The sequence below is a fragment of the Thunnus maccoyii genome, chromosome 17 (genome assembly GCF_910596095.1).
Source record: "Thunnus maccoyii chromosome 17, fThuMac1.1, whole genome shotgun sequence".
NCBI lineage: Eukaryota > Metazoa > Chordata > Actinopteri > Scombriformes > Scombridae > Thunnus > Thunnus maccoyii.
In genome coordinates this window covers 26,867,104-26,894,295 of record NC_056549.1, presented here as the reverse complement: position 1 = coordinate 26,894,295, position 27,192 = coordinate 26,867,104, and the positions used below count along the sequence as shown (strand labels likewise).

Below are 27,192 nucleotides of genomic sequence, written 5' to 3'. Positions count from 1 at the left end.
TTAAAAAAAAAAAAAAAAAAGACTTGGCTTTATACAACTGATCTATCAGCCATCTGCTGTTTCTCCTCGAAATACCTCATTTAGTCATTCATATGTGAAAACACATAAACTGTGAAAACTAATTTACCCATGACGTTTGTTTCAACAGAGTGGTTGTCCCATCCTCTCTGCTGTCAGGACCCGGGGCCACTTTATAACTGGCCGGCCCGCCCCTGTACAGTAGCGCCTCCCAGTCACTGCTGCTCCGTGTGTTGCCCTGCTCTGTGTAAATTCATCCTTCTCTCCATCTGCCGAAGCGAAAACTAACCAACTGTTTAAAAAAGTGCTTCAAACATGGCTTACACGACTGCTGGAGGGACTAAGAAGAAGGTCTGCTACTACTACGACGGTATGGGACACGCTGGTGTCTGAATGAGGAGCCCAAATTGAGGCATCTGGCAGGCTAGCCGCGTAGCTGGTGTGTTTAGCTGGTGACTGGTGAATGTATGCTGGTTAACACAAGCTAGTGCAGCTAACGAGCCAGCTTGCTGCTGCCGTTAATAACCATCGCTAATATAGCACTTGTGCCGCTAACTAGTGTCACCCTGCATGTTGAATGGTTGAAAAAACCCTGCAGTTTAGTTCAGCTAATGTTGTGTGCACCTGACGTGTACGGCGAATGGGAGTATAACAACTGACTAATGGTTACAATGTTGTATTTAGCTAAACTTGACTGTGCTTACGACACTGAAGTTAGCTTCCGATTGGGGTAGGGGGGAAGTTAAGGGAAACATAAATAATGATATTTAGCGGCCTATTCTCCGTTTTTCCACCACTTACACTTATGAAAAAGTATAACACGTCGTAGTAAAAGTTTTAACACTGTTTAAACCCACTTTCAGGTTTGTGAAATCTGTACTTTGTTTATGAAAACAGAAAAAAGGGCGATTTCACTGCTTTTTCCCCACCCACACCACATAAGACCAGGTCTAGATCAAGAACCACTATACTTAGACCTGTCAAATCTGGACTAGATTAACAAGGAGACTCCAGAGAGTCATTAAAACACAGTTTCAGATTTGTGTAACCTTAATTATATTTGTGAAAACTTGGGAAACAAAGGGTGATTTCACCGATATGTCTTCTTCCAGAACACATCAGAGCAGGTCTAGATCAAAAACCACTGTACTCAAACTTGTTGAATTTTAATAATAATAATCTAGTCTGTAGTTGACAAGTCTGAGTATAGTGGTTTTTGATCTGAACCTGGTCTAACGTGTTCTGGATGGGGGGAAAAAGCAGTGAAATCTCTCTTCCTTTTTTCAGTTTTCATAAGCAAAACAAAGCTTTCATAAATCTGAAAGTGGGTTTAAAGAGCGTTACAATGTCTAACACACTTTTCATAAGTGTAAGTGGTGAAAAAACAGAATCAGTGGCTAAATATCATTATTTATGTTTCCCTTTACTTTCCCCCTAACCCTGAATCGTAAGCTAACTTACCACAGCATGGTAATGTGCTCAATACTGGAGTCCCAACTCGTTGTCATCATGGTTTGAGCCGTATAATTGCAGTTATGTTCGAGGTTTTGTTTTCTGTGGATCTGGGTGAATAAACGGAAAGTATCCGAAACTTAGACACAGAAAGTTTAATCTAAAGCAATAAAGCTTAATGTGCAACTAGGCTATTTCACTCCCAGTGTGCTCAGGCCTCAGTGATGCATAACAGTTCTCACTGGACTGAGTATTGGCGCCTCTGTGGGCCCACACGAGCAGGAGTTCACAGAACAGGAAACCATCATGACCAACACAGTGTACTCATGCCCTCCCCCAAAGGAACTGCTTATTTTTATACTCAGCAGTTCAGGTCAATGAGGACGTAATTAGTCACAGTATCTGCTGAGCTGGCTTTCCTATTAATTTACAGCAAAGCTTTGCCAAAAAGTGTCACTTGGTGACATCTCAATGATGTGGCGTGCTGTCGAATAGAGTCGATTATATACTCTACTGTTGACAAACTGTCAGTGTGATGATAGGAGGAACGCTGGCCTGTGTAAACTCACATGTGACATGGTGGGTTTTTGCTTTTTGAATTGGTCTAACTGCGTACTTGTTCACACGAAGTCTTTCATAAATTTTGCGTGCACTGTGACCGGTTCTGCAGCATACATATTTAATATTCGTGTGAAGGTTTTCATCCATATCGTAGCTGCTCTTGTTTACTTTTTTACTTCCCTCACATATATTTCCCACCAGACATAATTCAGTGTTATAACTATGATCACCTTATGATCTTATGTGGACACATATGAAAGAAGTTAAGCGGTACACCAATCTGACTTTCCAACCCAATATGATTTAGGGTATGGGCAAATGGTGGGTGAAATGGATATTATGGTGTATGTAATTTTATATCACATGTTGATATTTATTGTGATATATTCCCTGTTGAGAAGCTATTGATAGACAAACTAAACAGACAAGAATGTTTGCTTTTGGCTGATCCAGCCAGTTAAATAGATGACCCATCAAAATATTTCATCCCATTGATGCAAAAATCATATAAAAATTCCATATTTCCCTAAATCAGCTCACTGATGAAGATGTAACGGCCTCGTAAGCCGGTTCTCCGCTTACTCTCCTGCATGTGTCCATGCAGCAGTGAAGGCTTCACTCATCTTCATGTTACTGCATCCATTCACCAGAACACTTCAACTGTGCACAGCTTTAGAGCGGCAGTGATTAGTCAATTAATTGATAAGACGACTGACAGAAAATTAATAGGCAACTGTTTTAATTAATAATGAATTTGTTGATTAATTGTTTCAGTGATATTTACGGTAAAAATGTCAAACATTGTCTTGTTTCAGCCTCTCAGATGTGATGATTTGTCATATATGACAGTAAATTGAATGTCTTAACATTTTTGACATTTAGAAATTGAAGATATCATGGCTTCTGGGAAATTGTGAATGCTATTTTCACTGTTAACATTTCATAGACTAAATGATTAGTAATTGCCAGTTAGTGATAATCCTTAGTTTCTGCCCTACATGGCTTATAATAGTCATCCCTAAAATGTTGTCAAATAACCAATACTGAGGCATTTGGTTAGAAATATTGATGTTTGTATCTATCAGCCCTCTCTTAACAGACAATGGTTATCGCTTGTGAATGTAGTTTTTTGACCTATTTTGGTTTCCCTCGCAGGTGACATAGGAAATTATTACTATGGACAAGGACATCCCATGAAGCCACATCGCATCCGGATGACTCACAACCTGCTTCTGAACTATGGACTGTACAGGAAAATGGAGATCTATGTATGTTTTGTAACCACTTTCAATGATGTAACAACAGTGTCTTGTCTTCTCTGGCCCAGTTTCCACTCAACACATTTGTTACATTTCAGAGACCACACAAAGCCACGGCCGAGGAGATGACAAAATATCACAGCGACGACTACATCAAGTTCCTCCGATCCATACGGCCAGACAACATGTCCGAGTTCAGCAAGCAGATGCAGCGCTGTAAGTAACACACGGGCCGGAATACATGTCGCGCGTTTTATACACGTTCGATGTGATCCATCAGTCGCCCACCTGTTGAGCTGTCAGATCCTGACTCATACCTTGTTACGTCACTCATTAAAAAATATGAGGCTTTTGCTGTGTGATGCGGTGTCATTGCTCATTTTCCCTGAAGCTAAGCATGATATTATAAGCCTAACACAAAATTTAATACAAATTTAATAATTTCTTATCATGTTAGTGGTGGAGCTCTTTATTTTAGGCAGAGCAGCTCCATTATAAAACGCTCCAGGAAACCTTGGTATCCAGGATAGTCTGGAAGGGCATTGAATGGACCCATTAGTAATTCATTGGATGGTCCATTGAGTGCCACCAAATATAACATTTAATATTAGACATATTACTTATGTAGTTTTTTATTATACCACAGAAATGAAAATTTTTAGGAAAGTATGAAATCATATGGATGTAAAACAGGGTCCTCAAGAAAGTACTTGTTTCATCACTGATAAATATTTCATCAGCATTTTACTTGGAAGTTCAAAGTTCCCTGACTAGAAAACAAGTTAACTGTATTTCACATCAGGTGATAATAGACGCATTACTTGGGATAGTTAATATAAGGTAACAGTTACTCTCAAAAGTGATCATTTGAGCTGCAGCGCTTAATCACTTAATTGATAAGTTAAAATTAATCAGTACCTATTTGGATCGACAAAATAATCAGCAGATAAATAAATAAAATGAAAAGTGATAATAATAATCGGTTGACTGCTATGACGATATCAGTCGTGATCTAAAATCATGCAGTCGACAGCTTCTGGGTCTCTGAGCTAACGTTACGTTAGCTAACGTTTGAAGCTAGCTGACAGCTCAGCTCTGAATGCTCCACAGGTCCCAAGTAAAGGTCATGGCTTTTAGATATTGATGTGAATGGGCTTAAAAGTATAATTAAAGGATTCAGACTAGTCTTTACTATCCACTAGCATTAGCTTGCAGGGCAGTTCTTGATTGTTGTCCTGCTAGAACGTTTGGGGCTGATAACATGAGCGGTTAGCTAACACTAGATTGCTCATTTACTGAGAGACTTTGTCAGTGTTTTTAACTAAGTATTTCTGGCAGAGTGCTGACTCCGACTTGAGATTCGCAATTACCAGCCAATAGTTTAATTTTTTTCTTTGGCTTCAAAAATGAATGCTAATTGGTTACAGCTAATAAGATCTAAAATTGCAAAGCTTGCTCACAGGACTGATTCTGTCTGTGACTTTATGGGGTGTGACTGGGCGCAGGGAGGTCATAGTGATGATACATTTTATGCTTAAAGGGGGTAATTGTCACTATGTACCTCTTAGGATCAAACCAGCATGTCTTTATACAGCAATTCTCAGCTGTTTAATACATAGACTGTAATGGAAACCAGATGTTTAATCCTTTTCAAAGTTGTTTCAGCTGATAGTAACACTGACAGCTCAGACTGTATCACACTTACACCAAACTGTTGTTCTGTTCAGGTGATGTTCTCCCATCAGTAACTGCACTGTTCTTGTTTTAATCTTCGCAGTCAACGTTGGAGAGGACTGTCCTGTGTTTGATGGCTTGTTTGAGTTCTGCCAACTCTCTGCCGGTGGCTCTGCTGGTAAGTTAATAGAAAACAACACAAAACAAAAAGAGCTGATCACTGTAATCGAACTAATGCTGACCAATGTGTTGTTCAGGGGAACTTCTCTGAAGCAGTGTGCAGGTCTGAAAGTTTACTAGATGATACACAACAACAGTAACTACAGATAGTCAAGGGCCACATCACACATACTGGCACTTAAGCAAAGAGGACTTACTACAATACAGTAAATGAAGTGACATTTGTACTCCTTTGACTTACTTTAACGTACTCACTACTTTTTTCTGTCAAACATTCTGTAATAGAATATGTCACATTTTAAAGTGTTTCATTATTTGAACAAATGAGTGTAACATTACTGGAACAGGTTCATCATTCATAGCATTCAGACTGTTTATAAATCACTGTCATTATTCATTACAGCAGGGCTGCTGGAGGAGTGCACGCGCGTGTGTGCACGCTAGCTGTCTTGCTGTGACTCGGAACTTATTACTATCAGTAAAATGATTTTATTACCATACTTTTGAAATATGAATCCTTGAGAATTTCTCAATAACTGATGCATATTTTTATATCTATAAACTATGTTCTCTATCTTGTTAACGATCTGGCATTAGATAATAATGGCAGAAGGATTATTGGCTGGCCAGCTGGCTGCTATTATTCCTGTGGCGTAGTAGTCTGGTGGAATGATCTGTCCTTCTGAAATACAGTCACCTGCTGGCTTCAGTCGTAAGAAAACTTAAGCTGTGGATACTTTGTACTAGGGCTGGGAAATTAATTGAAAAGTTACAGAAACCAGCATGATGACACTCTAATAACCTCATTTTAGCCATGCTGGTATGTTTCAATAAGTTCATTCCTTTTATACAGGCTGCCGCCAACATGTCCTCTCTAATTGTCACGTCTGTGGTGTGGGCACAGTTGGGCTTCAGTCTACGCAATAAATGTAAATACTATCAGAAAATAGCAGAGCAGCACAACCTCGTTGGGAGCATTCATTCTGATGTTTGAGGGGGAGTCAGGTGTGCTGCCGTCGGAGCGGAGTCATGTTAGCAGTAAGTTGTAAATGTTCAGTATGAGCTCCAGTTTGTCTGAAAGTAAATGCTACAGCTCCTGAGTTTTGTTTATCAGCAGGAGTCTCCCCAAGAGGTCACTTCAGAGTCAGCAGTCTATTACACAAACATTTGTTAAAATGTCACTTCATGCCCTTTAACACCATACCTTACAATACTTAATAGCCTATAATATACTATATAATAGTAATTATTGTTATCATTTTGATAGTGGTTGGACATGTGAAATACAGCCTCTTTTACTTTTTCTGTTCCTGTTTTAGCAAATAAATACCCAAAAGTGCTCTTTAACTAACTAAACTCTTCAACTTAACTACTACTCAACTACTGAATATGTTAAATCAACATATTATTCAGTCATAATACACGTTTCTGTTTATTTTTCAGTAGAAAGAATTAATAAGAGGTCCACTGTGAGGTCAGAGAATTTTGTACAGAGGTGCATTTAACAAGATATTGTCTGTTAATCATTACATTTTTGTTCTTGTGGCAGCGATATCCTTAATGACCATATTGTATTAGTTGACCAGTTGGAGAACGCATCAGCATCAGGCCACTTGGCTTGGTTGTTAATGCGAACCAAATGTCTAGCCGTTATATATGAATCTATTGCACAATATATGTCATAGATTTCATATCCAAACAGAAATAAGAGCTTGTAAAGTATCAGTCATGTACTTACATCATCTCTAACTGATCTAGTAACAGAATCAAACGTGTTCTGTTTTGTGCAGCTGGTTCAGTGAAACTGAACCGACAGCAGACTGACATTGCAGTGAACTGGGCGGGAGGACTCCACCACGCGAAGAAGTCTGAAGCCTCTGGCTTCTGCTATGTTAATGACATCGTGCTGGCCATCTTGGAGCTGCTCAAGTGAGTTTCACCAACATCTTCATCAAACCCATTGTCTGGCATTTCCATTTCCATGTCCGTGCCTGTCAGTGTGTGCAGTAAATCTTCAACAGAGAAGTGTTGTCATGGAGATCTCAGTGATGTCCATGACAAAAAAACATGTTTATATTGTTTCCACATATCCTAGCTCTGTCTGCCTTGTCCTTCACTCTCAGGTACCACCAGAGGGTGCTGTACATTGATATTGACATCCACCATGGGGACGGAGTGGAGGAGGCTTTCTACACCACAGACAGGGTCATGACTGTCTCCTTCCATAAATACGGGGAGTATTTCCCTGGAACTGGAGACCTCAGGGTAATCCTTATCCTTTCTCCTCATTTAGGCCTAGTCCACACACACAGGGGTATTTTTGAAAACATTGTTTTTTCTCTGCGTTTTGCCCTTTCATCAACATGCAGACTGCGTTTTAGGTCACTGAAAACGGAGCTTTTGGAAAACTTCCAGGATGAAAATGTTCAGAAACTCCATTTTCATTGTTGATGTGTACACAGGGAAAGTGGAGTTTTTGACTTGTGACATCAGAGCGTGTGCCATTATCTCCTTTGTTTATGAGGTGACATTTCCTGCAATGGCAGATGTGGCCAAAATAGTGCTGGTTCTAACCTTGACTTTTTATATGTTTACACATAAATGTACAGTTACTCTTCCACTATATAGAGGAATAGAGGCATCAGAATGTGCTACAGAAGTCACTGCTACATAATCCTACACTCCCATGACACACAATGTTGCCAGTTTTGGATGAGAACCGGTTGGAAATAACCTTTTTCAGGCTTCTGATTGGCCAACATGGCTTTAGGGTTGGGGTTATATTGCCATCTATTAGTTAGTCATGCTCTTGACAGTGCTTCAGTTGTGTTTTTCATTTGGACTGTAGACAGTGCTTGTGTGGACAAGATTTTTTTTTTCTGAGTACGAAGGAGGAAAAACCCCTTTTTCAATAATACCTGTGTACGTCCATGATGTTTATATGAAAACAGCAAAACATCAGATTGGGTGAAGTAGAAGTGGATGAAATGGCAGAAAGGAAAGCTGTAATAAGCTGATCTGATCACACAACAACACAATGTATTTGTGTGAGATTGTAGTTTTATTTGTTTATTTATTTAAAAGCATAATAGCCTTTGATGAAATATTCTAATTATTTAGTGATTTATGTGTTTTTCTGTCTTTCACTCCACTGACCTCTTGTTTTTTTTAGGATATTGGAGCTGGAAAAGGCAAATATTACGCAGTCAACTTCCCTCTGCGGGACGGCATCGACGATGAGTCATATGAGCAGATCTTCAAGCCTGTGAGTGACTCTGTTACCATGAAAATGACAAAAACTCTTTTACATTTCACTGCACATTATAGCCATTCTCAAGATTCAAATGATCTGATTAAACATCTCTACTGGAAGAAATGTATCATGTTTATTCAGAAGCTGACTTGAACCTTCTACCAGGAATGGTTTTTTTGTACCTGAAGATCTTGACTAACTTGACTACTTCACTGCGCTTCATTCCAGTGTTTATACACACATTATATAAAGGTTGTGAGACTTCAAGCTGCACTGAACAATATTTTTATATTCACTATGGACTAAATGACTATGTGTAATGTGTAATGTGTAATGTGAAATGTGAAATGTGTCAGTGAGCAACTAGCAACTAGCTGGTGAACATAGTGGAGCGTTTAGCAGCTAAAGAGCCAGATATTTTTCCCAGGAGGCGGTGGAGACCAAAACAAAGCTAAAAGAGAGTAAATACTAGACTGCCAGTCCCCTAATTGAATGCTAATGTTGCTCTGTGTCTGCTGAATGTGTAACTGTTTGCTAACATGTTCGACATATCAACTTAATTAGGTCATAACATGTCACATGCTGTGTTTTCAGGTTGTTCTGCTGCCCTGAAGTGGCAAAAAATTTTCAATTATTGCAGCTTGAGGTTACTGTGACTGTAATTTCAAAGCCAATTTAAAAACTATTAAATTACCTTTTATCATTAAGAGAGCGGCCTGCTGTAAGGTGTTCAAACAGGCACACATTTGTAGGAACCAAAAATGTTAATTATTAATTTAGAATCTATTTTGAGGCAGGAGAGAGGCTAGCACAACACTGAACAGTTTTTCATAATTGGTTGTTTTTTGTTTTTTTTGTCATTCCTCTTCTTTGCACATTTAAAGCTACACTTCAATGTAAGGGATCATTTAAATGTCACATTAGACATAGAAGGCTACAGCTGGGTGACTAGTTAATGCACACTAGCTTCCAACACTTGGTGAGTATAATTTATTTTGTGCTGTGGTCCTTCAGGTGATGTCCAAGGTGATGGAGATGTATCAGCCCAGTGCTGTGGTTCTTCAGTGCGGTGCAGACTCTCTCTCAGGAGACCGCCTAGGCTGTTTTAATCTCACCATCCGCGGTACACACGCACACACACACAAATTAACCCGATCCTGTCAGATGAAGCCTCACATTTATATTCAGATTACTGTCTGCAAGCTAGGTCAATGCATGACTTGGTTTGTCAGGAAGTGTTATATTGTGCCTCTTGTTTGTTTCAGGACATTCCAAGTGTGTTGAGTACATAAAATCCTTCAATCTCCCGCTGCTCATGCTGGGCGGAGGAGGATACACCATCCGCAACGTGGCCCGCTGCTGGACCTATGAGACCGCTGTGGCTCTGGACACAGACATCCCCGACGGTTAGTCACTCATTCCAGTGTCAGTGAATGTGAAAAAGGCTTACGTCAAAACAAAAGCACATACTGAACATCCACAGAATATTCCTCCTTGATGATGCCTAAAACATACACTTCTTACTGCAGTTACTTGATAGTGTGTGTTGGCGGCAGATGAATTAGATTGTTAGACATGGACAACCTGATTTTGATTACGGACAGAGATATGTAGGTATATTTCAAAGTTTTCCCCTTTAAAGTATGCTGTGTTGTCTTTGACATCCCTTTTAAACATGAGTAAAAATGTCAAAAATATATGTTTGATGGTATAGTCTTCCAGTTTGTGTGCCCACATTATTCATTTATGAGCACAAATTAGTGTTTGTTATTTTTCTTGCTCCATGACACCTGCCAGGCTCAGCAGTCTCCCAGTGCTTTGATGTTTCATATTGAATCACTGTAGTAAAGTGCCACTGGGACCAAACTCATCGTCCGCATAGATTTTTAAGGCATAAAAACTGTATTGAAATCACTGAAAGGTGCTAAAAAATGATTCAGTAATGTTTCATATTCAGTCAACCACAAGCATTCTATTAAGAGAATCACAGGGCATGTTTATGTAAGATATAATTGAGTCTTTTTTTTTTTTTTTGTAATGAAATGAACTTCATTCAACAACGAGCATCAGCTTAGAACTGAAACTTGGGAGCTGTAAACTGTTTGAATGAAACTCAGCTTTGTCTGCAGCACCTCTCTTGTTTGACTGTTGAGCCTGAGGTGTCGGGGCGGGTAGAGGTGAAGGGCAATCATGACTTCACCTCTGGAAAGGGAAGGGACTGGCTGCTACCTTTCCTGCTGGGAGCGCTGACTCAGCAGACTGTCTCTTCCACTGAATGTGTGTAACATAAAGAGCGAGGATGTAATCACAGCCTGTCGAATGGGCCAGCAGTTCTCTTAATGGAATTTCAGGACATTAACTGAACTCCCTTCTCATTTCAATTCACCTCCCCCATCCCACCCCTCTCAGCGAGGATCACTGCAGGTTGTAAAGCCTCAGTAAATCATATTAACAGGTGTGTTATCACTCCTTTTTCTTTCCAAACGGCTGATAATTTGACACTTTGTTTTATCCTGGGTGTGTAAATCTTCTGCGGCTGCGTTCATGTTGGCTCAGACGGTTTGCTTACTTTTCTCAATGGTGCTTCTATTGCAGAGCTGCCGTACAATGACTACTTCGAGTACTTCGGGCCTGACTTCAAGCTGCACATCAGCCCCTCCAACATGACCAACCAGAACACACAGGAGTACATGGACAAGATCAAGTACGTGCTGGTTCTTAAATCAGCTGCAGTGGAAACATGTTTTAAATATTGGACATTTTTCACAGATTAAGCTCTGAGACAGCCAAAGCCAAGTTTCTGTACGTTCATGATACAGCAAAGATGACAGATCAGGTGATAGTTAGTATACAATGTAGACGTCATCAACAAACCAGCTAACATCGTCATCTGATCATATTTTCATCAACTGGAAGCCTGTTTCACGTCTCTCCACTGTACAGATGATCATAATAGCAATATTTAGATCTAAAAACAAATCACATTTAAATGAAGCTGAAAGGAGCAGAATGAACCTCATTTTTATGACATCATCAACATCACAAGCAGCTGTCAGAGTGTCAGTGTGGTTCTGTGTGTGTGTGTGTGACTGTTCAGGCAGCGGCTGTTTGAGAACCTGCGGATGCTGCCTCATGCTCCTGGAGTGCAGATGCAGGCCATCCCAGAGGACGCTGTCCCAGGCGACACCGTGGACGAGGACACAGAGGATCCTGACAAACGCCTGTCCAGTAAGACACTCCTCCATTTAACCACTACATCACATCACATTACAACAGTCAACATCAGTCACTAAAAGAAGTAAGAAGCTGCTCATCTTTTTCTGTCAATGACATATTCAACTTAGATGAAACCTCCTCAGCTTCCAAAGGATCCGTCAAAACATGATGTCCTTTAGAGAAGATACAAACATGGCAGGAAAGATCAAATCATTAAAATCACTGAAACAACAAAGTCCTGTGTGCTTAAATGCAGCCATTCTCAACCAGTGGGGCGTGGCCCACAGGTGGGCCTCAGAGTGCCATCTAGTGGGCTGCGGAGGTCGTGGTACTGTCAAATGGTTAAACCAGCTTTTGTAATTTACAAAGCTGGTTGTTTTTATATCTAATTGTGCTCATAAAAAAACATCAAATTAAAATGCATAATTTCAATGACCAGTTGCGTTTGAACATCCAATCACGACACATCATTAGGTAGAGGCAAACATGTTTTGCCACTGTTAGCCACCTAGCTTTCTCTGTGGACCCTACTTCAGAGTACATGGCTCTGTCCACTGTGTTGGAAAATGAACTGATGGAACTATCAGCAGACAGCAGCCTGAAGCTTCAGCTCAGTTGCTCTTGCTTCATTCTAGATACTGGCTGCCAGTATATATCCCTCTCGGTCAAAACAGGCAATTAAATTTCTGTTGCTTTTCACTGCCGCCTATTGATGTGAGTCAGGGTCTACCATAATGAACGTCACAAAATCAAAGGCAGGAAACAAACTGAAAGCAACTTTGAATGCTACTGTGCGTGTCAGCCTCTCACCAATCCCACCACGACTTGATCTCATTATTTCCCAGAAGCAAGTGCCTCACTGAGGGTAAGCAGAGTATTTATTCTGTCATTACAGCTGACCGTGACATAACACGTATTTACAGCCCAGTTTATCTGTCATGTTATGTTTTTCTTTTTTTTTCATTTATTTGGGTGGGTGGTCCTCTGAAAATTTTTAACAATCACAAGTGGGCTTTAAGTTACAGAAGGTTGAGAATCCCTGTTTTAATTCACCTCCACATACACATCCTCTGGACACAAACACATCAACATGTTGTCCTCAGATTGTGGTCAGTCAGTCCGTGTTGTTGTGTGATTGCAGTCCGCGCCACAGATAAGAGGATAGCCTGTGATGAAGAGTTCTCCGACTCCGAGGACGAGGGGGAGGGAGGCAGGAGGAATGTGGCCAATCATAAGAAGGGAGCAAAAAGGCAGAGAGTAGAAGAAGACAAGAAGGAAGGCGAGGAGAAGAAAGCTGGTGGGTATTCTCTACCTGCACACTGAAACAAGTGGCACACTTGTCCTAAAGTAGTGAAATTAAATGTTTCTTTTTGTTTTTCATCCCAGAGATGAAAGAAGAGGAGAAAACAAAAGACAGCAGTGCTGAGAAGACTGACTCAAAAAGGTGATATGCCTCTCTATTAGTGTTTGTCTGAGTTGGTGTTCACAGATAAATGACTGAGTGAAATACAGTTTAGAGTTATATTCATACCTGATAATGTTAGTGAGAAAAACTGTTTCAATAATAGCTTGAGTTCTACTGTCAAAAGCCATTTTATTAACCCTGTATACTCGTATCTGTTACTGGTTAGACATAATTAGACAGTTAAAGGTATGTTCTGAATGAATGCTGAACAGGAGAATGTGACTCCTGAAACTGACTCAACGTGATCCGCTAGAGAGCAGATGTATCACTCTGTCGCAGATGTTAGAACTACAGAAACACTCACTATTTTAGTGTTGTTACAGAGTGGATGTTCTTCCTTCGCAGTTGATCTTTTTTGAGTACAGACACACAAATCAAGAACAGAAAAGTGTAATCATAGCCTGCCATCAAGTTACTCACAGAACGTTAAATTAATTAGTGACGGCTGCTTGTCACACTGCTAATATTTGCTAATAAGAAAGACAGGAGAGATAATTTGTTAGCATCAGCAACAAATCTGTGTATTTTGCCATCCCAGGTGTCAGAACTTGCATTCACTGCAACCGTAGCATCCTAAATAGTTCCTCATATTCTCACACACTGATTTTAATTAAGCATAGCGAGCCAGAAGCTCACACTGTAGGCTGTTGTGAAGGAGAGCAGCGCTGCACTAACCAGCTGAGGTGGATGAAACACACAGCTCAGTAATGAAAGGATCAGAATTTGATCAGGTTTATTTTAGCTGATACAGATGCATTTTAAATATGCCCGGAACTGCCCCGATACTGATCCTCAGATTACTGATTTTCTGTTTTTTCAAGTTGTAATGATACGGTATTCGTGAACATGAATATTGTTTTAAATTAGCATTTTAATTCTTACAAATTCCACATAATGTTATGCTCCTTTCCCACTGAGCCTTTGAGTAAATCCTCAGCTGTAATAAGGAGTTGAACTCTCATTTTTCTTTTGGCAGTGTCAAGACTGAGCAGACGAGCAGTGCCTGAATTGTTCTTCTTACACACACGCACACACACACACAAACTCAACGGTGCTGTCCACACTCAAGGATCCAACTGTTCACCCAGTCACCGTCAGAAGCATAATATTTATTATGACTCTCCATTTTCTACTTGTAAATCTTAAATGTAAGCGTTTGTCTTTGTGTAGCGTCTCCAGTGGATTTCTTGAATCCACCACTTGAATTTGCTGTACTACGTCCATCGCTACCCTTTCAAATCATTTTATTCCAATGTGCTTGATCTTCTGAAGGAAATGTCTGCTTGCTTGTTTTTTAGGAAACAGTGGGTAAACCTGTAGATGAACCTACAATGATTTCATGTTTAAATTTTGATATGCATTTGTCAATAAAAAATTTTTATACTATTTCTTTGAAATATGTGTTACTTTGTAAGTATGGTTTGCACTTTTGAGCTGTGTGTAATGAAAATGTGCAGCCACATGAGGGCGCTGTGACACAAGAGGAGGCAAACTAAGCACAAGTGGGGTCTTAATTGTGGAAGCAGACTAGCTTGTATACATTAGCCGGTAGTTTATAGTTTCATGTTTATTGACAAGCATACATATATAGTAAAGCGTAGTAGAAGATACTACCATGTTGAATACTTTCTTCTGGTGAATTCGGCACACAGAAAGCCCGACAAAGACGACTCTAATGTCGTAAAATGCCGTTTATCGGTAGAGTGCTCCTCTTTCTGCCGTCCACCGTCGCTTGGTGTGGTGGAAGCAGACAGCAGGGACTAACAGGCGACTCAATGATTAAAGTTGAATGTGTCATCCAATTTATGTCCTCTTCGTGCGTTTAAGGTATGCCGAACTGAAAAGTACCTCCTAATTATTTTCATGAGTCCGTTCATTAGGTTGTACCCGGCATGTTTTCGTCGTTGCTATCAAAGAAACTTTAAAGTGTCGGAATTTTGAATGGGGTTCGTTCTGCGTAGTAGACAATGGGCCAATGAATGAATGGTTGAAGTCAAAGACATGCGCTAACTGAGAGGTAAGCTAACTACTTGTTATTTTCGATGTAAAACAGTTGTGGCAGCTAGCTTTAATTGTTGCCATTAGCTTAAGGTTTATTATTTAATGTTTCCACATGCAGAGATTGATGCTAGCCAGTCTGGAAGGATGAACATCACCCATGATTGAGGTAGGATATTGTTTAGACTGGAATAAAAATGTCTCCCTAACAATGTAATGCATCTCCATTCCATACATTTTCCTTGTAAGGTGAGTTCTGGGCCTCAGACCAGACATAGGCTTATAATTGCTTAGAAGCTCATTTTTCATGTTTAAGAGGAGTTGTTGGGTTTTGGGGGACTTCCCGGGGTCCTGGAGAAGTGATGTCAACACACTGGTTGACATTTTTAGACCTGACAGAGTGAGAGACGGGTGTATACCTGTTATCATGTCACTTACTGCTTCCTCATCTGAAAGTGGAACCAGTCTAAACTTTGCTTGCTTGAGACATATGGATGTAAGAGTCTTTGGTTGTAGCTGATCATACTCAATTTGCACTTGTCACTTAGTCTACATGTTTTGTCAGCTGTGTTGTCTGTATGTACTCCTCAACTTGAAAAGTTTTACTTCTTCCCAAGGAAACATCTGTTAAGCTGAAAAAACATACTCGTATGGTAAAATCTTGAGGATTAATCCACTTCCTCACTTGAAACCTGTTATCACAGACAATGAGTCATGTTTGCACTGAGTTCTCTGTTTTGGTGCAATCACAGAAGTGTATCAAAATGTCTACAGTTGGATGATAGATGGAGAAGTAGCCTTGTCATTCTATTGTTTGGAACAGTATGACACACTACCAGACTACACAGTGCAGCGTCACTCTAACTGTTTACAGTTTGTATTTATTTATTACCTACATCAGAACTATGACCTAACATCCCTTTTGGTTTCGGGGAATTTAGTTGGAACAGAAGACTAATGTGTCAGTGTCCTGAAACCAAGCTGGGGGGAATTCCTTGCAGAAGTTTTTGGCCTGTTAATGTAGCTAGAATAATCAGTGGCACACTACATTTACTACTGTCCATTTGAAAATATAGATTGTATGTAATTTCTAAAGTACTGAGTATGTATTTGGGGCTGTGTCTACACCCACAAGGATATAAATTTACATGAACCAGCTTGCAATGAAGCCAGTTCTATATATAGACAAACTTCTAAGAATTATACTTCAGGATGCTCTAATCTTCACTGAGTGTGAACAAAAATACACGTTTATCAAGAGACTGACTCCTACTCACAGCAAAGTGTAAAAAAACAAACTTTTATGAGCAGCTCTTGGGTGATCACATGATGGAATAGCCAATCAGAGATATGGATCGACTGCCACATTGTTCATTATTTAAAAAAATAATCCTTACAGTGTATTTAGTGGTGTGTTATTCTGCTAGAACATCTATAATTAGATGTTTGAAAATTTATTTTATCAGTATGTAATCCTTATCTCTGGGAATAATTAACACGTTAAACTAACAATAACTATATTTATTATATAAATAGGGATGAAATAATAGGAAACTGGCTGAAATAAAAACAAAATTCTGCTGCATGATATTCTGCTGTTGGTAGATGAGATATGTGACAGGTGCAGAAAATGAAGATGATTAGAAGGTGATTGCACACAAAATCAACGCCAGATGTGTTCTGGTTTGTTTACACTCATGACAGATGCCCAGCAAAAAAAGTGGTGTAACCCCATTAAATACAAATGGGCTAAAACTGCTCTGTTCTTAATTATACTGCTTTAGTAATGTATTATTCATCATGAATGATATTAAGTACAATCAGATGGTTGTTTCTGTACTGCAGTCATCTACTCTGAAACATCTATGCAGCTTCTCTGACATTTAAGAGCGTTTTTAAGTCAAAAGTTTGATAGTTTTTATTCTCAAGTTTGGGAGTAAAAATTAAAGATTATTACTTCTATCTTTCACTTAAGTCTACAATGTGACCACCTCCTTTAAGATGGACTGGAAGTGGTAGCAAATCCCTGCAGCAGGGATCCAAAATCATGTAGAAAACAGATTAATGTGTAGTTTTAGTGTCATGTTAAGCTGTCCGCATACTTCCGGCCATATAGTGTACAAAGTTTATGTCCAGCATCCTTTTTAAATTCTCATTTGATTGCTTGAGTTATAAAATAAATGCCTTTACCCTGGATTTAGCCTTGAAGGCGCAGAGCTGCTGCAGCATACATACACACAGCTGGTAAATCAAACTGACTCTCTACAGGATGTAATAACACAAAATAAGGACAGATGCAGCTCAAATTTTATTCACATTTATTTTTGCTTTTAGTGTGCTCACAGAAAATTAGAACACCTTAAGCAGAGGAGTTTAATAGCAATTTTTTTTTTTTTTGTAAGCAAAGTTACATTCCATCTCTAAGTCAAATTGGTCAAAGCTTCTCCAGTATTTACAAAAGGAAAAAAAAGAGAGAGAGAGACAAGATGCTACACAAACATTTGCATCTGATAGATCCTTAAATGTGTCAAAGACCACTGAAAAAGCATTGCCTGCTGTAATCAAAAACATACCACAGTATATAAACAGTTAACCATTCCACTTATCACAGCTTGGTTTTTGAGTTGAAAATTGCTTCAAAAGGTCTTTCCCGGGATGACTTCTCATGTGTTGTTATCTTACAAAAATGAGCAGGTGGAAAAAAGAGCTGCAAACTTCATGTGCTTCTTGAGATCCAAGATTTTTCATTTTGTACAATAATCACAGTTAAAAACACCCCGCCTATACATACTTACATTTTTATTAAGGTCATAAAACCAACAATAAACAATAAAGCCTATACAACTTGTATTTCTACTGAATCACTGACTGGTACAGCTAATGAGAAGTGAAAAGCTCCTATGAGTTTATATGACTTCCTAAAATCCTAACTCTGGGAATTGTAATTTTTTTTTTGTTGTCTTATTGTAAAAATGACGTAGTGTTGTAAACTGTATGGTCCTCTCATGACGTTTATAGATTTTTTAAGACTACTCTTTTCATAATAGTCTGTGGCACATTTCCCAGGCCCCCCTCCTCCCCCCCCCACGCCCTCCCATAACCCCCCCCCCCCCCCTGCTCCCCTCTCATTTACAGCTCCATCCCCGCCTCCTTCATACCATGGGCATGTCCATACCATTCTGTTTACATTTTGTATAAAAATTCAAAAGAGAAAAACAAAACTTAATACTGATGAAAAATATATGGCAGAGTGTGGATGTATTTAATCTGTTTTACATATTTAAGCCACCCACCTCCCTAGCCCATTGGAATGGAAGTAACAATGGACTGAGATGGGTTTTGTGTAAGGGGGAATGGAAACCAAAAATTAAAAAAAAAAGAAAAGCTTTAAAATATCCCTGGTTGTAGACAAGTTCTTCAAAGCCAGTACCTGGCATCACTCCAACATACAAACAGGGAAATGTTCTTTGATTATCTTTTTTTCTCCTTTTTTTCTGTTTCTTCTTCTCTCCCGACTTATTCGGCAGCCTCAGTGGCGTCGGCGGCCGGAGCCTCCGCTGACGCTGCTTCCTGTGACGCTGGGGCGGCCTCCTCTGTTTTGGGCGCCTCCTCAGCTGCAGGCTCTGCTGGCTTCTCCTCTGCCTTTGGCTCCTCTGCAGGCGCGGCCTCCTTATCCTCCTTGGGCTCCTCAGCAGGTTTCTCTGCTGGCGCCGCCGCCGCCGCCTCCTCGGGCTTGGCCTCCTCCTTGGCCTGCTCTGCCGCAGGTGCAGCCTCTCCCTCAGCGGGCTTGGCCTCCTCGCTAGCAGCTGCCGCCGCCTCCTCTGTGGCCTCAGCCTTGGCCTCCTCTGTGGATGCTGCAGCGGCGGCCTCCTCGTTCTCTGCCCCCTCTCCTGTCTCCTTTTTGGTCTTCTTGAAAGAGAAGCCGCTGAGCTTGAACGACTTCTTGAAGGAGAACCTCTTCTTCTTCTTCTTGGGTGTCTCGTTGCTGGTGGAAGGCGTGGCGCCGTCCTCTGCCTTTGCCGCTGCCTCTCCCTCGGCGGCAGCTGCCTCTACCTTCTCCCCATCTGCGGCCTCCTTCTCTGCGGGGGCATCCTCGGCCTTCTCGGCCTCCTCCTTGGGGCTCTCCTCGGCTGTGGCGCTGCCGTTGGCCTGCACCTCCTCTTTGCCGTTCTCAGCCGCCGCAGGAGAGGCATCCCCGTTCACTTTGACGTGGCCGTTTTCCTAAAAAGAGAAAGTGATTGTTAATGCCATGTACTGAGCTGGCATGATTTCAACAGTGAAGCCGGCCAGTGCCACTGATGGACACCAGGGGCAGCAGACACCATCAGATCAGCAGTGACAAAAGCAGACTCTCACTCCAGCCTGGACACAGTTTCTACCTTTAAGCTTTCAGAGCAAACTGGCTTAAATTGGAAATGAACAAACACTAATTAATAGTGATGCATTAGACTGAATTATGCAACATGATTCCTCATCTGTTCGCCCTGCTTTTCATTCACATCCTCAGTGAGAGGAGCGCAGTGCCTCAACTGGATCGCAAGGGGTCGGTGCCTGGTCGCTCCGACAGCGGAGCGCCAAAGCAAAGCAGCTGCTCATTAAAACAGCAGATGCTCATTAGTCCAGCAGATCACGGAGAGCAGAGTTCAAATTCATTTCCTTAAAATGTAAAAAAAATCTAAACAGGGCTCTGAACTGTTTTTTTTTTTTTGTTTGTTTGTTTTTTATTTCACTTCCCCAAATCCAAACTCTAACAAGGAGCCAGCAGCAGCTGCTCTCTGTCCGGAGCGCACCACTGGCTCCGAGCCTCTGTCTCCCCTCCTGTGTGATAGCAGGCTGCCATCTCCACTTTCTAGTCGAGCATCTGTAACAAAAGGCGTGGTGCTCCGAGCGCACACAGCCTTTGTTGGCGTCGTGCAATCTTGTGTCTTATTCAACAACTTCCAAATTACGATCAAGCGACTTCATTCAAAGCAACACACCGAATTCATCATTTTCCTAAAATTATTTATGTAGTAAATTTACCAAATCAGCCATTCAACACATGGTTAATGCAAAACCGCACAATTCAAAGTGATTAAACAAAAGAAAGATCAAACTAAAAGGCTTTCTTCGTCAAAAATAAAAGCTTAAGTTGCCATTTTTCATTCAAATATCAGCTGAATATTAAGCCCCTTTTTTCCTGAAAAAAAAATGGAAATATCATCTGATCAACTGTTGCTCATGAAGAATAATCTATTCTGATTCAAAAATAAGTCTTTGCATTTCGTTTAAACTCCCACCCAGGACCTCCATTCAATCTATCCACAATTACGCACGGATTGCGCCTGCGGAGCGCAGCCCCCTCCAGATCGACCAGATTCCCCCCTGATGGATGCAGAGAGCTGGATGATAAAATATCATTTACCTGTCCGTTGGTCTTGGTGGGTGAAGCAGCAGCATCTCCGGGCTTCTCAGCCACGGTTTCGCCCTTTCCAGCTGTCTTGGACAATTGCGCTCCCATGCTTTTCGCTCCAACAAAGAAACTCAACCGATCCAAAAAACGAACAAAGACCCACAAGCCTCTTTGTTGAAACGCAAAGCTCTTCGCTGGTGTCTCCCTCTCTCTCTGCACACACAAAAAAGTTCACAGGGAAAATGTAAAGCAAAGTCCAGTTAAGAGTGGGGAGGATTCAAAATAGCAGGAAAATCTGGCAGGTGAGAAGTAATAAAATCCCAGATTGGTGGCCGTGTCGCTGTAGACAGGCTGCAAAATGGAGAAATTTCCCTTGTTGCTAATAAGATGCGGAGTCCAACGCCCAAGTGCAGAGATGAATGGGCGCTCCGAGCGATGACGGCACCGCACTCACATTCAGCCAATCACGGCCTTCTCTCAGAGCGTGGGCGGGGTTTCGAAAAGGGAGTGAACAATAGATTGTAGCGCTGCGTTCAAGGTATGTAGGAATAATGCAGTTGCTTGTTGAATTTGTTGAATTGGCAATATTTAACTAAATTAAATATGGCATCTTATCAAATTAAAGGATCTTTTTTTGCTTTTAAATGGAACAGATTTCATTACCTAAACAGAATGAACAAATATGAAAGTATTAAAAAACAAGCTACAAAGGTTTTCTTTTATCCTTCATTTGGTACCATTCATTTATGTTTTCACTGTTTGACAAAACAATCTTAACTCTAGGTTCATTTACTAACTTTGAGAGATATAGCCTGTCTCTGATATAATAAGTTTTACACACAATACATGGATTTTGTGCACTAGGCTCATGATTAAGATGAATACAGTTACGTCTAGGGATCAGAAATGTCACTGTATTTAATTAAATCCATATAATTTGTTATTTATAATTTTAAATGTTTTGCCATTCTAGTGTCTTGACTATGGATGGTGATGTCTGACTGTCAGTCATTCGGTTCACCACTTTGGTCCATATAGAAATATCTTAACTGCTGGACAGATTAAAATGAAATTCTGTACAGACATTCTTGGTCCCCAGAGGAGGAAGCCCTCTGGTCTTCTGAAAGGTAATCCTTTTGGCAACCTTTCCTTTAGTGCCACCATGAGGTTAACAGTTTTGGTTTTTACTGAAATATCTCAACATTTATTGTATGGATTGCTATAACATTTGGTACTGGTATCCATGGTACCCAGAGGATGAACCCTAGTGATTTTGGTGATCCCTCAACTTTTCCTGAGCTGCCACCAGCAGGTCAGAGTTTTTACTTGTGAAATATCTCAACATCTACTAGATAGATTAGTATAAAATTGTGTGATTGATTTCCACAAAATTTGATACAGACATTCATGTTCCAATCAGGATGAGTTGTAATCACTGACCTTTCAACAATCATGATTAACAGCTCAAATTTTTAATTTGTCCAAATCTTTGGTTTATGACCAAATACTTTAAAAACCTCTGACATTCCCATCAGCTTCAGCTGTACTTTGTGTTTTGTGCTAATTTGTAAATGTAAACACACTAACACACTAAAATGACATGCTAGCATTTAGCTCACAGCACCACTCTGCCTAAGTACAGTCTCACAAAGCCGTATCTTTAGACTCTTAGTCTTGTTCTTGTTGTGGTTGATTCTTCTTCTGTTGTAATATTGTCATGTAAACTACTTTGTTCTACACAAAAAGCACAAACAAAAACCTGCACACATTTGAATGTGTTTGAAACAATTCTGTGGAGCATTGCCACTTTATTTACATGACTGTGAAAAATTAGATGACCAGATTCAAAACGGACCCGTAGTTTCAGTTAGACTGAATTGAACCTGGCCCAACTCAAGTTCCTAGGTTGGGTCATGGTAGCCAGGAACTGAGTGAACACAAGAATACTTCTAGAATACATATCAGATTTTATTTGAAAGGCAAACAACCATTTCTGAAAATGCAGCAGTAGTATTTTGTTGTTACATACCACTGCATTTTAAGACTGAAGATAAGTAGTGGCTAGTGCTAAAAATCATTAAGTTTGTTAATTGACAAAACAAATCTCTACATTGAATAATTTGGAAGTTTCTCTGAGTCAGATACTTGTATCTTCCATATTTTTCCTGACACTTGAATGCAGCACTGAAGATTGTAGCATCAACATGTTGTGGCTCCACATTTTCTGCTTTATAAATCATACATTTGATGTTATGACTGTACTTATCAGGATTTTAAAAAACATATTTAAAATGCTCACATGAGGTGGACTAGAATAAACTTGATCTTTGCCCAACTGGAGAGTTATCTGGATTAACTGAAGATGACCTGGGTTGACATGATTTAATGGCCACAATATAAGCTACTGTCTTCTTCCACTTTATTAAGTATCACTTGTACTCAGATGTGATTATCCTGATAGATTCTTAGAAGAAGATACTGTATCTTGTAAAATATGACAATCAAGTTTGGTTTTCAACAACCTTCTCAACTTTCTCAACACTTGAACAAACACTGACTGTGTGTGTGTGTGTAGAGGTAGTAGAGGGTTGGGGGTGGGAGAGTCTTTGTTGACGACCATGTGATGTGCCCCATGGGGAAGGTTGGTGAGTGTTCAAACAGGTCCCTCAGCCCACATTTGCAATGCAAATCCTTCACAGAGGCAAAGTCAACTGTCCTCTGCTGCACCAAGGGAGAATGAGAACCAGGGCCGGTTCAGCGGCGGCAGCAGAGGTGGGCTTCCTGGACTAGTTTCCCGCTTCAGACTCATGCTTTTAAATGTTATCAAGAGCAATGCAAAACAGCACTGCTGAGGCACTCTCACCTGTGGATGCAAACTATAGTATTCACTTTCACATAAACTGTGTGTCCATGAGCAGGACAAATCCCTACTACTTACATGAGATGGACAAAATAATATATACCTGCTAATATAATATAAAACAATGCAATACAATACCACAAACTATGGCTTCAAACATAGCCAAGAGTTATGTCCACTTACTAGACTGTTTTAGTCTTCAACCGTATCATAATAACTGAGTGAAGTGACAAAATATCATACTTCAGTGGTTATCACCTGGGGCTCAGGGAAGTTTTTATTAGCCCCTTTCACTATTATTATATTTTATGGACTTACTGATAAAAATGACAAATGTCAATAGGTGATATTCTACGCTCTGGAAAAACCCACCAAAACCACCTCTCAGCCGGTGATACAAGGGACTATCAAGCCTCCTTTCTATAGAAATGAACACTTTCAATAAAGGGGAAACCCTCCCCAATGAAGAGATGAGGGGTTTATTCATGGACTTTCTGAAAATGCTCCCCATAGAGATTCCCTAAAACCACAACTCTTATCACTAACGCTGACACAGTACTTTGTTTATCTGTTTATTCATGTCGGTTTTCTTTCTTCCTTTTTTTATTTTTAGCCACACTAGCAGTGTAGCTCAAGTGATGAGCATGTTTGATGGGCCAGACTGAAATATCTCAACAACTGTCAGATGGATTGTCATGAAATTTGGCATTCATGTTTCCCTCAAGATGAATTCTTCTAACTCTGATGATCCATGCTGATACCTTTTTTTTTTTTTTTTTAACCGCAAAAATTGTGCTTAATACACTACTGTTTGTCAGCCATCAGATTCTGGCTGAGAATGTGAATTGAGCTGCTGATTTTAAGGCTTTTTCTTGTTCATATTTAGTACTATTCTGGTAGAATTTAGCATGATGAGCAACTTATTTATTTCCTGGATTTTGTATTGGTTACTGTGGTCCTTAAATGTATGTAGAAATGCAGGAAATGGGATTCAAATTGCAAATTTCTTTCAGTCTATAATCTATAAAATGAAATAAAACAAAACAAAACAACAAAATTAAGTTCATGTTTGATTCAAAGACTGACAGTAGCTGTCATTTTTTTCCATTTAGCCATTTTTGGGTGGAAACCTTCTAGCTCCAAAGTTGTGTTTATTTATCTTTTAAGAAAGGTAAGAGAGTCAGAAAAGCATTGTCAAAAACCTTGTGGAGATTTACGATAACAGAATGAACTTGTCCCAACAGCCTCCAGCAGCGGTTTGACTGATTTATGTTTGTTGCCGTTTCAGTTGTTCTAAAATAATGTCTGCAGAAAGCCGATGTGTGTGCGCGTGTGTCTGTGTATGTTTGCCGACTTTCTCCGAGGCAGTTTCACTCTCATTGATCTACATGAGTCAACACAGAACAGTTGTGATTATTAGTTTCGGAGCAGTTTCAGTTTTCTTGCCGACTAAACTTGTCACATAAGCGAGGCGGTGCGGTTTTTTTAGCGGAACATGGGGATAATGATTTATTGTTGTGTTAATTACAGGATACTCAGTTTCAGATGGAAAGGAGCTTTTCTGCTGTTGAGCGGCGTGACAAGCTCATTGATGATGAGGCACCTGGCTGTCATTGTGCAACGATGTGGCTGCTGAGACAGGAGATGATGACATTTCACTCTTCCCCAGAATTATATTATGGGTTACTCGTACTTTTCTTCAGTTCTTCCATGTTATACTACTTTTACTTCTCTACATTTCAGAGGAAAGTTTACTCGGCAACTTCATTCCCTTTATACAGTGAGAAGAGAAGATTTGTCAACCGTTAAAGATTTTGTTATATCGTTTACTTTGAGGTGTACGGTGGCTTCTAGGGCCGCCCCTTAAACACTGATGATTCTAATTTTATGCCTTTTATTATAGCAACAGAGAGATGACGTGAAAAAGAAACAGAGAGATGAGGAACAACATTCAACAAAGGTCAGCTGTTGAGTATTTATAAAAACCAAAAAGTACCCTTATAGATTAGAAAAAGCAGGAACCACAACGCCAACGTTAAAAATAGAGAAGTCAAGTTGAAGCCAACCTTAACCAGCCGCAACAGTAAAATGCTGCTTACATTAATGCATCATTGATTGCATTCCAACGAGAAACATATAGGGGCCCCTCTACTCGATAAAGAGAACCTTCATTTTGCTGATAACTCTTCTTCATTCCTCATCACTGATACCGAACACATAAACAAACAAACAAAAAAAAGTTTCACGCAGCTAGGTGTCTTCATCAGGCCCCCGCTGTCAGCAAAGAAACACTAATGATGTGTTGACAAAACGCACTGTTTGCCAACTGACACGAGTTTGGTAGTAAACACACACTTGTTTGATGAGTGGCTCGGAGTAACTGAAGGTGGACGACTGCATGTGACTTTCAGGAGGAGGAGGAGGAGGAGGAGGAAGCATCCTCTGTTCATAACTCTCCACAAAACAATGTAAACTGTTGACATAGTTTCTGAATGCTGGTGAGAAGGAGGACAAATATACACAAGGCAGATTGAGTTTCACAGAGAATGTCTGATTATGAAGCAAAAATACACAAAAAGATAGTGTTCTACTGGAAGCAGCATAACAAGGTCTGGGAATTCATAAACACCAGTGCAGATATGATACCTGAGTTTGTGAGCCAGTACTGAAATGATGAACAAGTTTAATGAATGTGCCGTTTTGGACGCTATGGATTTTGACGTTATAAATATGTATGAAGGCAATTTATATACTGTGTGAAATTAGGTGTTCAGACGACTGTAACATAAAAACATGAGATATTTAATGTGAGAATGTTGCTCTTCTCTCTTTTCACTAGGCTCCGTTTACCAATGTTTTGTGTGTTAAATCATTAGTTTGTCATGTCTCACTCATCACTGATAGTGAGAACAGGTGTGCACCATCAGGCAGTGAGTGACCGGGCTCTGTCACGTTGAGGGAGGAAAGGTAAAACTGTTCTGTAGAAATGACATTCAGGTAAGTTTGGTGCATTCATGGCTGTGTGTGTGTGCACCAATAGATAAACTGTCAGCAGTAACAGTAATCTTCTATTAATGTTCATTCTGTTATTGTGTATTCTTTGACAGCTCTGTGTCTGTCTAGCTCTCTCCATGGTAACCTGAGCAGATCATAGGTTCTGTGAGGATGCAGGTTTTATTCCAGGGTTCATTTTTGTCCCTGTTTCATTCATATTTTTGTTAATAAATTCCACCTTTTGTGCATTTACTCCTACTGACCTGCCTCTTTAAAGTTTTGCATTGCCAAACAACATCTGTTCTTTACATGGCGTGGTAGCACCCCACTTATTATGAGGAAAAGGAAAGTAGGAAGTTGAAGTGATACTTCAAATAATGCAGTAGGAATGATGTATTTGGACATATTAATATTTAGTAGTAAAACTGTCAGTCGATCTATATGTGAGTTAGAGTTGACCGCAGTATAAAAAGTCTCAATATTGACCTTTTTTTTCATCATATTTCCATGTGAATGAAGATTTGTTTTGTGTACTTAAACAAAGCAGTATGTGGAGACTTTTGAGGGGAGTCTATTCTCTCTCTTGTGGACAGCCGTGCTATACAGGAGCCACTGCAATGATTAACAGGCTTTTGTGTTTAAGGTTTTCTGTTGTCAGCCATTCTAATGTGCACTGGGCAGCTAATAAGCTACCAATAACTCAGCCTGAGGATCCATTTTAAAGGAAAAATCCACCTACATTTAAAATGTTAAAGTCCAATTAAAGTTAGAATTAATTTATGATAAGAAATCACTACATATCACCTTGGTGTTTGTTTTGACTAGTGTACTTATTTGGTCACAAGTTTAATTACCAAGCATTACCAAGCA

General features: G+C 40.0%; 3 protein-coding genes across 6 annotated transcripts in view; 2 read left to right on the top strand and 1 right to left on the bottom strand.

Moving 5' to 3' along the window:
- Positions 1 to 209: 209 nt before the first annotated feature.
- LOC121881849 (histone deacetylase 2) lies at positions 210 to 14,464 on the top strand. Its single transcript, XM_042389594.1, has 14 exons — positions 210 to 388; positions 3,187 to 3,299; positions 3,389 to 3,506; positions 5,068 to 5,142; positions 6,935 to 7,073; positions 7,268 to 7,409; positions 8,317 to 8,409; positions 9,412 to 9,520; positions 9,663 to 9,803; positions 10,993 to 11,101; positions 11,495 to 11,625; positions 12,755 to 12,910; positions 13,000 to 13,057; positions 14,055 to 14,464. The coding sequence occupies exons 1-14, from the start codon at positions 334 to 336 to the stop codon at positions 14,083 to 14,085; spliced, it is 1,470 nt and encodes a 489-aa protein (XP_042245528.1). The 5' UTR covers positions 210 to 333; the 3' UTR covers positions 14,086 to 14,464.
- Positions 14,465 to 14,593: 129 nt separating this feature from the next.
- Positions 14,594 to 27,192, top strand: part of lama4 (laminin, alpha 4) — a 265,332-nt gene continuing 252,733 nt past the window's right edge. For all 4 annotated transcript variants that reach the window (XM_042389930.1, XM_042389932.1, XM_042389940.1 and 1 more), the window contains exons 1-2: positions 14,594 to 15,095; positions 15,198 to 15,245. The gene's annotated coding sequence lies outside the window, so the exon portion shown is untranslated. The remainder of the gene's footprint in view (positions 15,096 to 15,197; positions 15,246 to 27,192) is intronic.
- On the bottom strand, positions 18,325 to 20,902 carry marcksa (myristoylated alanine-rich protein kinase C substrate a). Its single transcript, XM_042389941.1, has 2 exons — positions 20,481 to 20,902; positions 18,325 to 19,297 (listed from the first exon to the last, which is right to left on the bottom strand). Exons 1-2 carry the CDS (start codon positions 20,574 to 20,576, stop codon positions 18,593 to 18,595), a joined length of 801 nt encoding a protein of 266 aa, XP_042245875.1. The 5' UTR covers positions 20,577 to 20,902; the 3' UTR covers positions 18,325 to 18,592.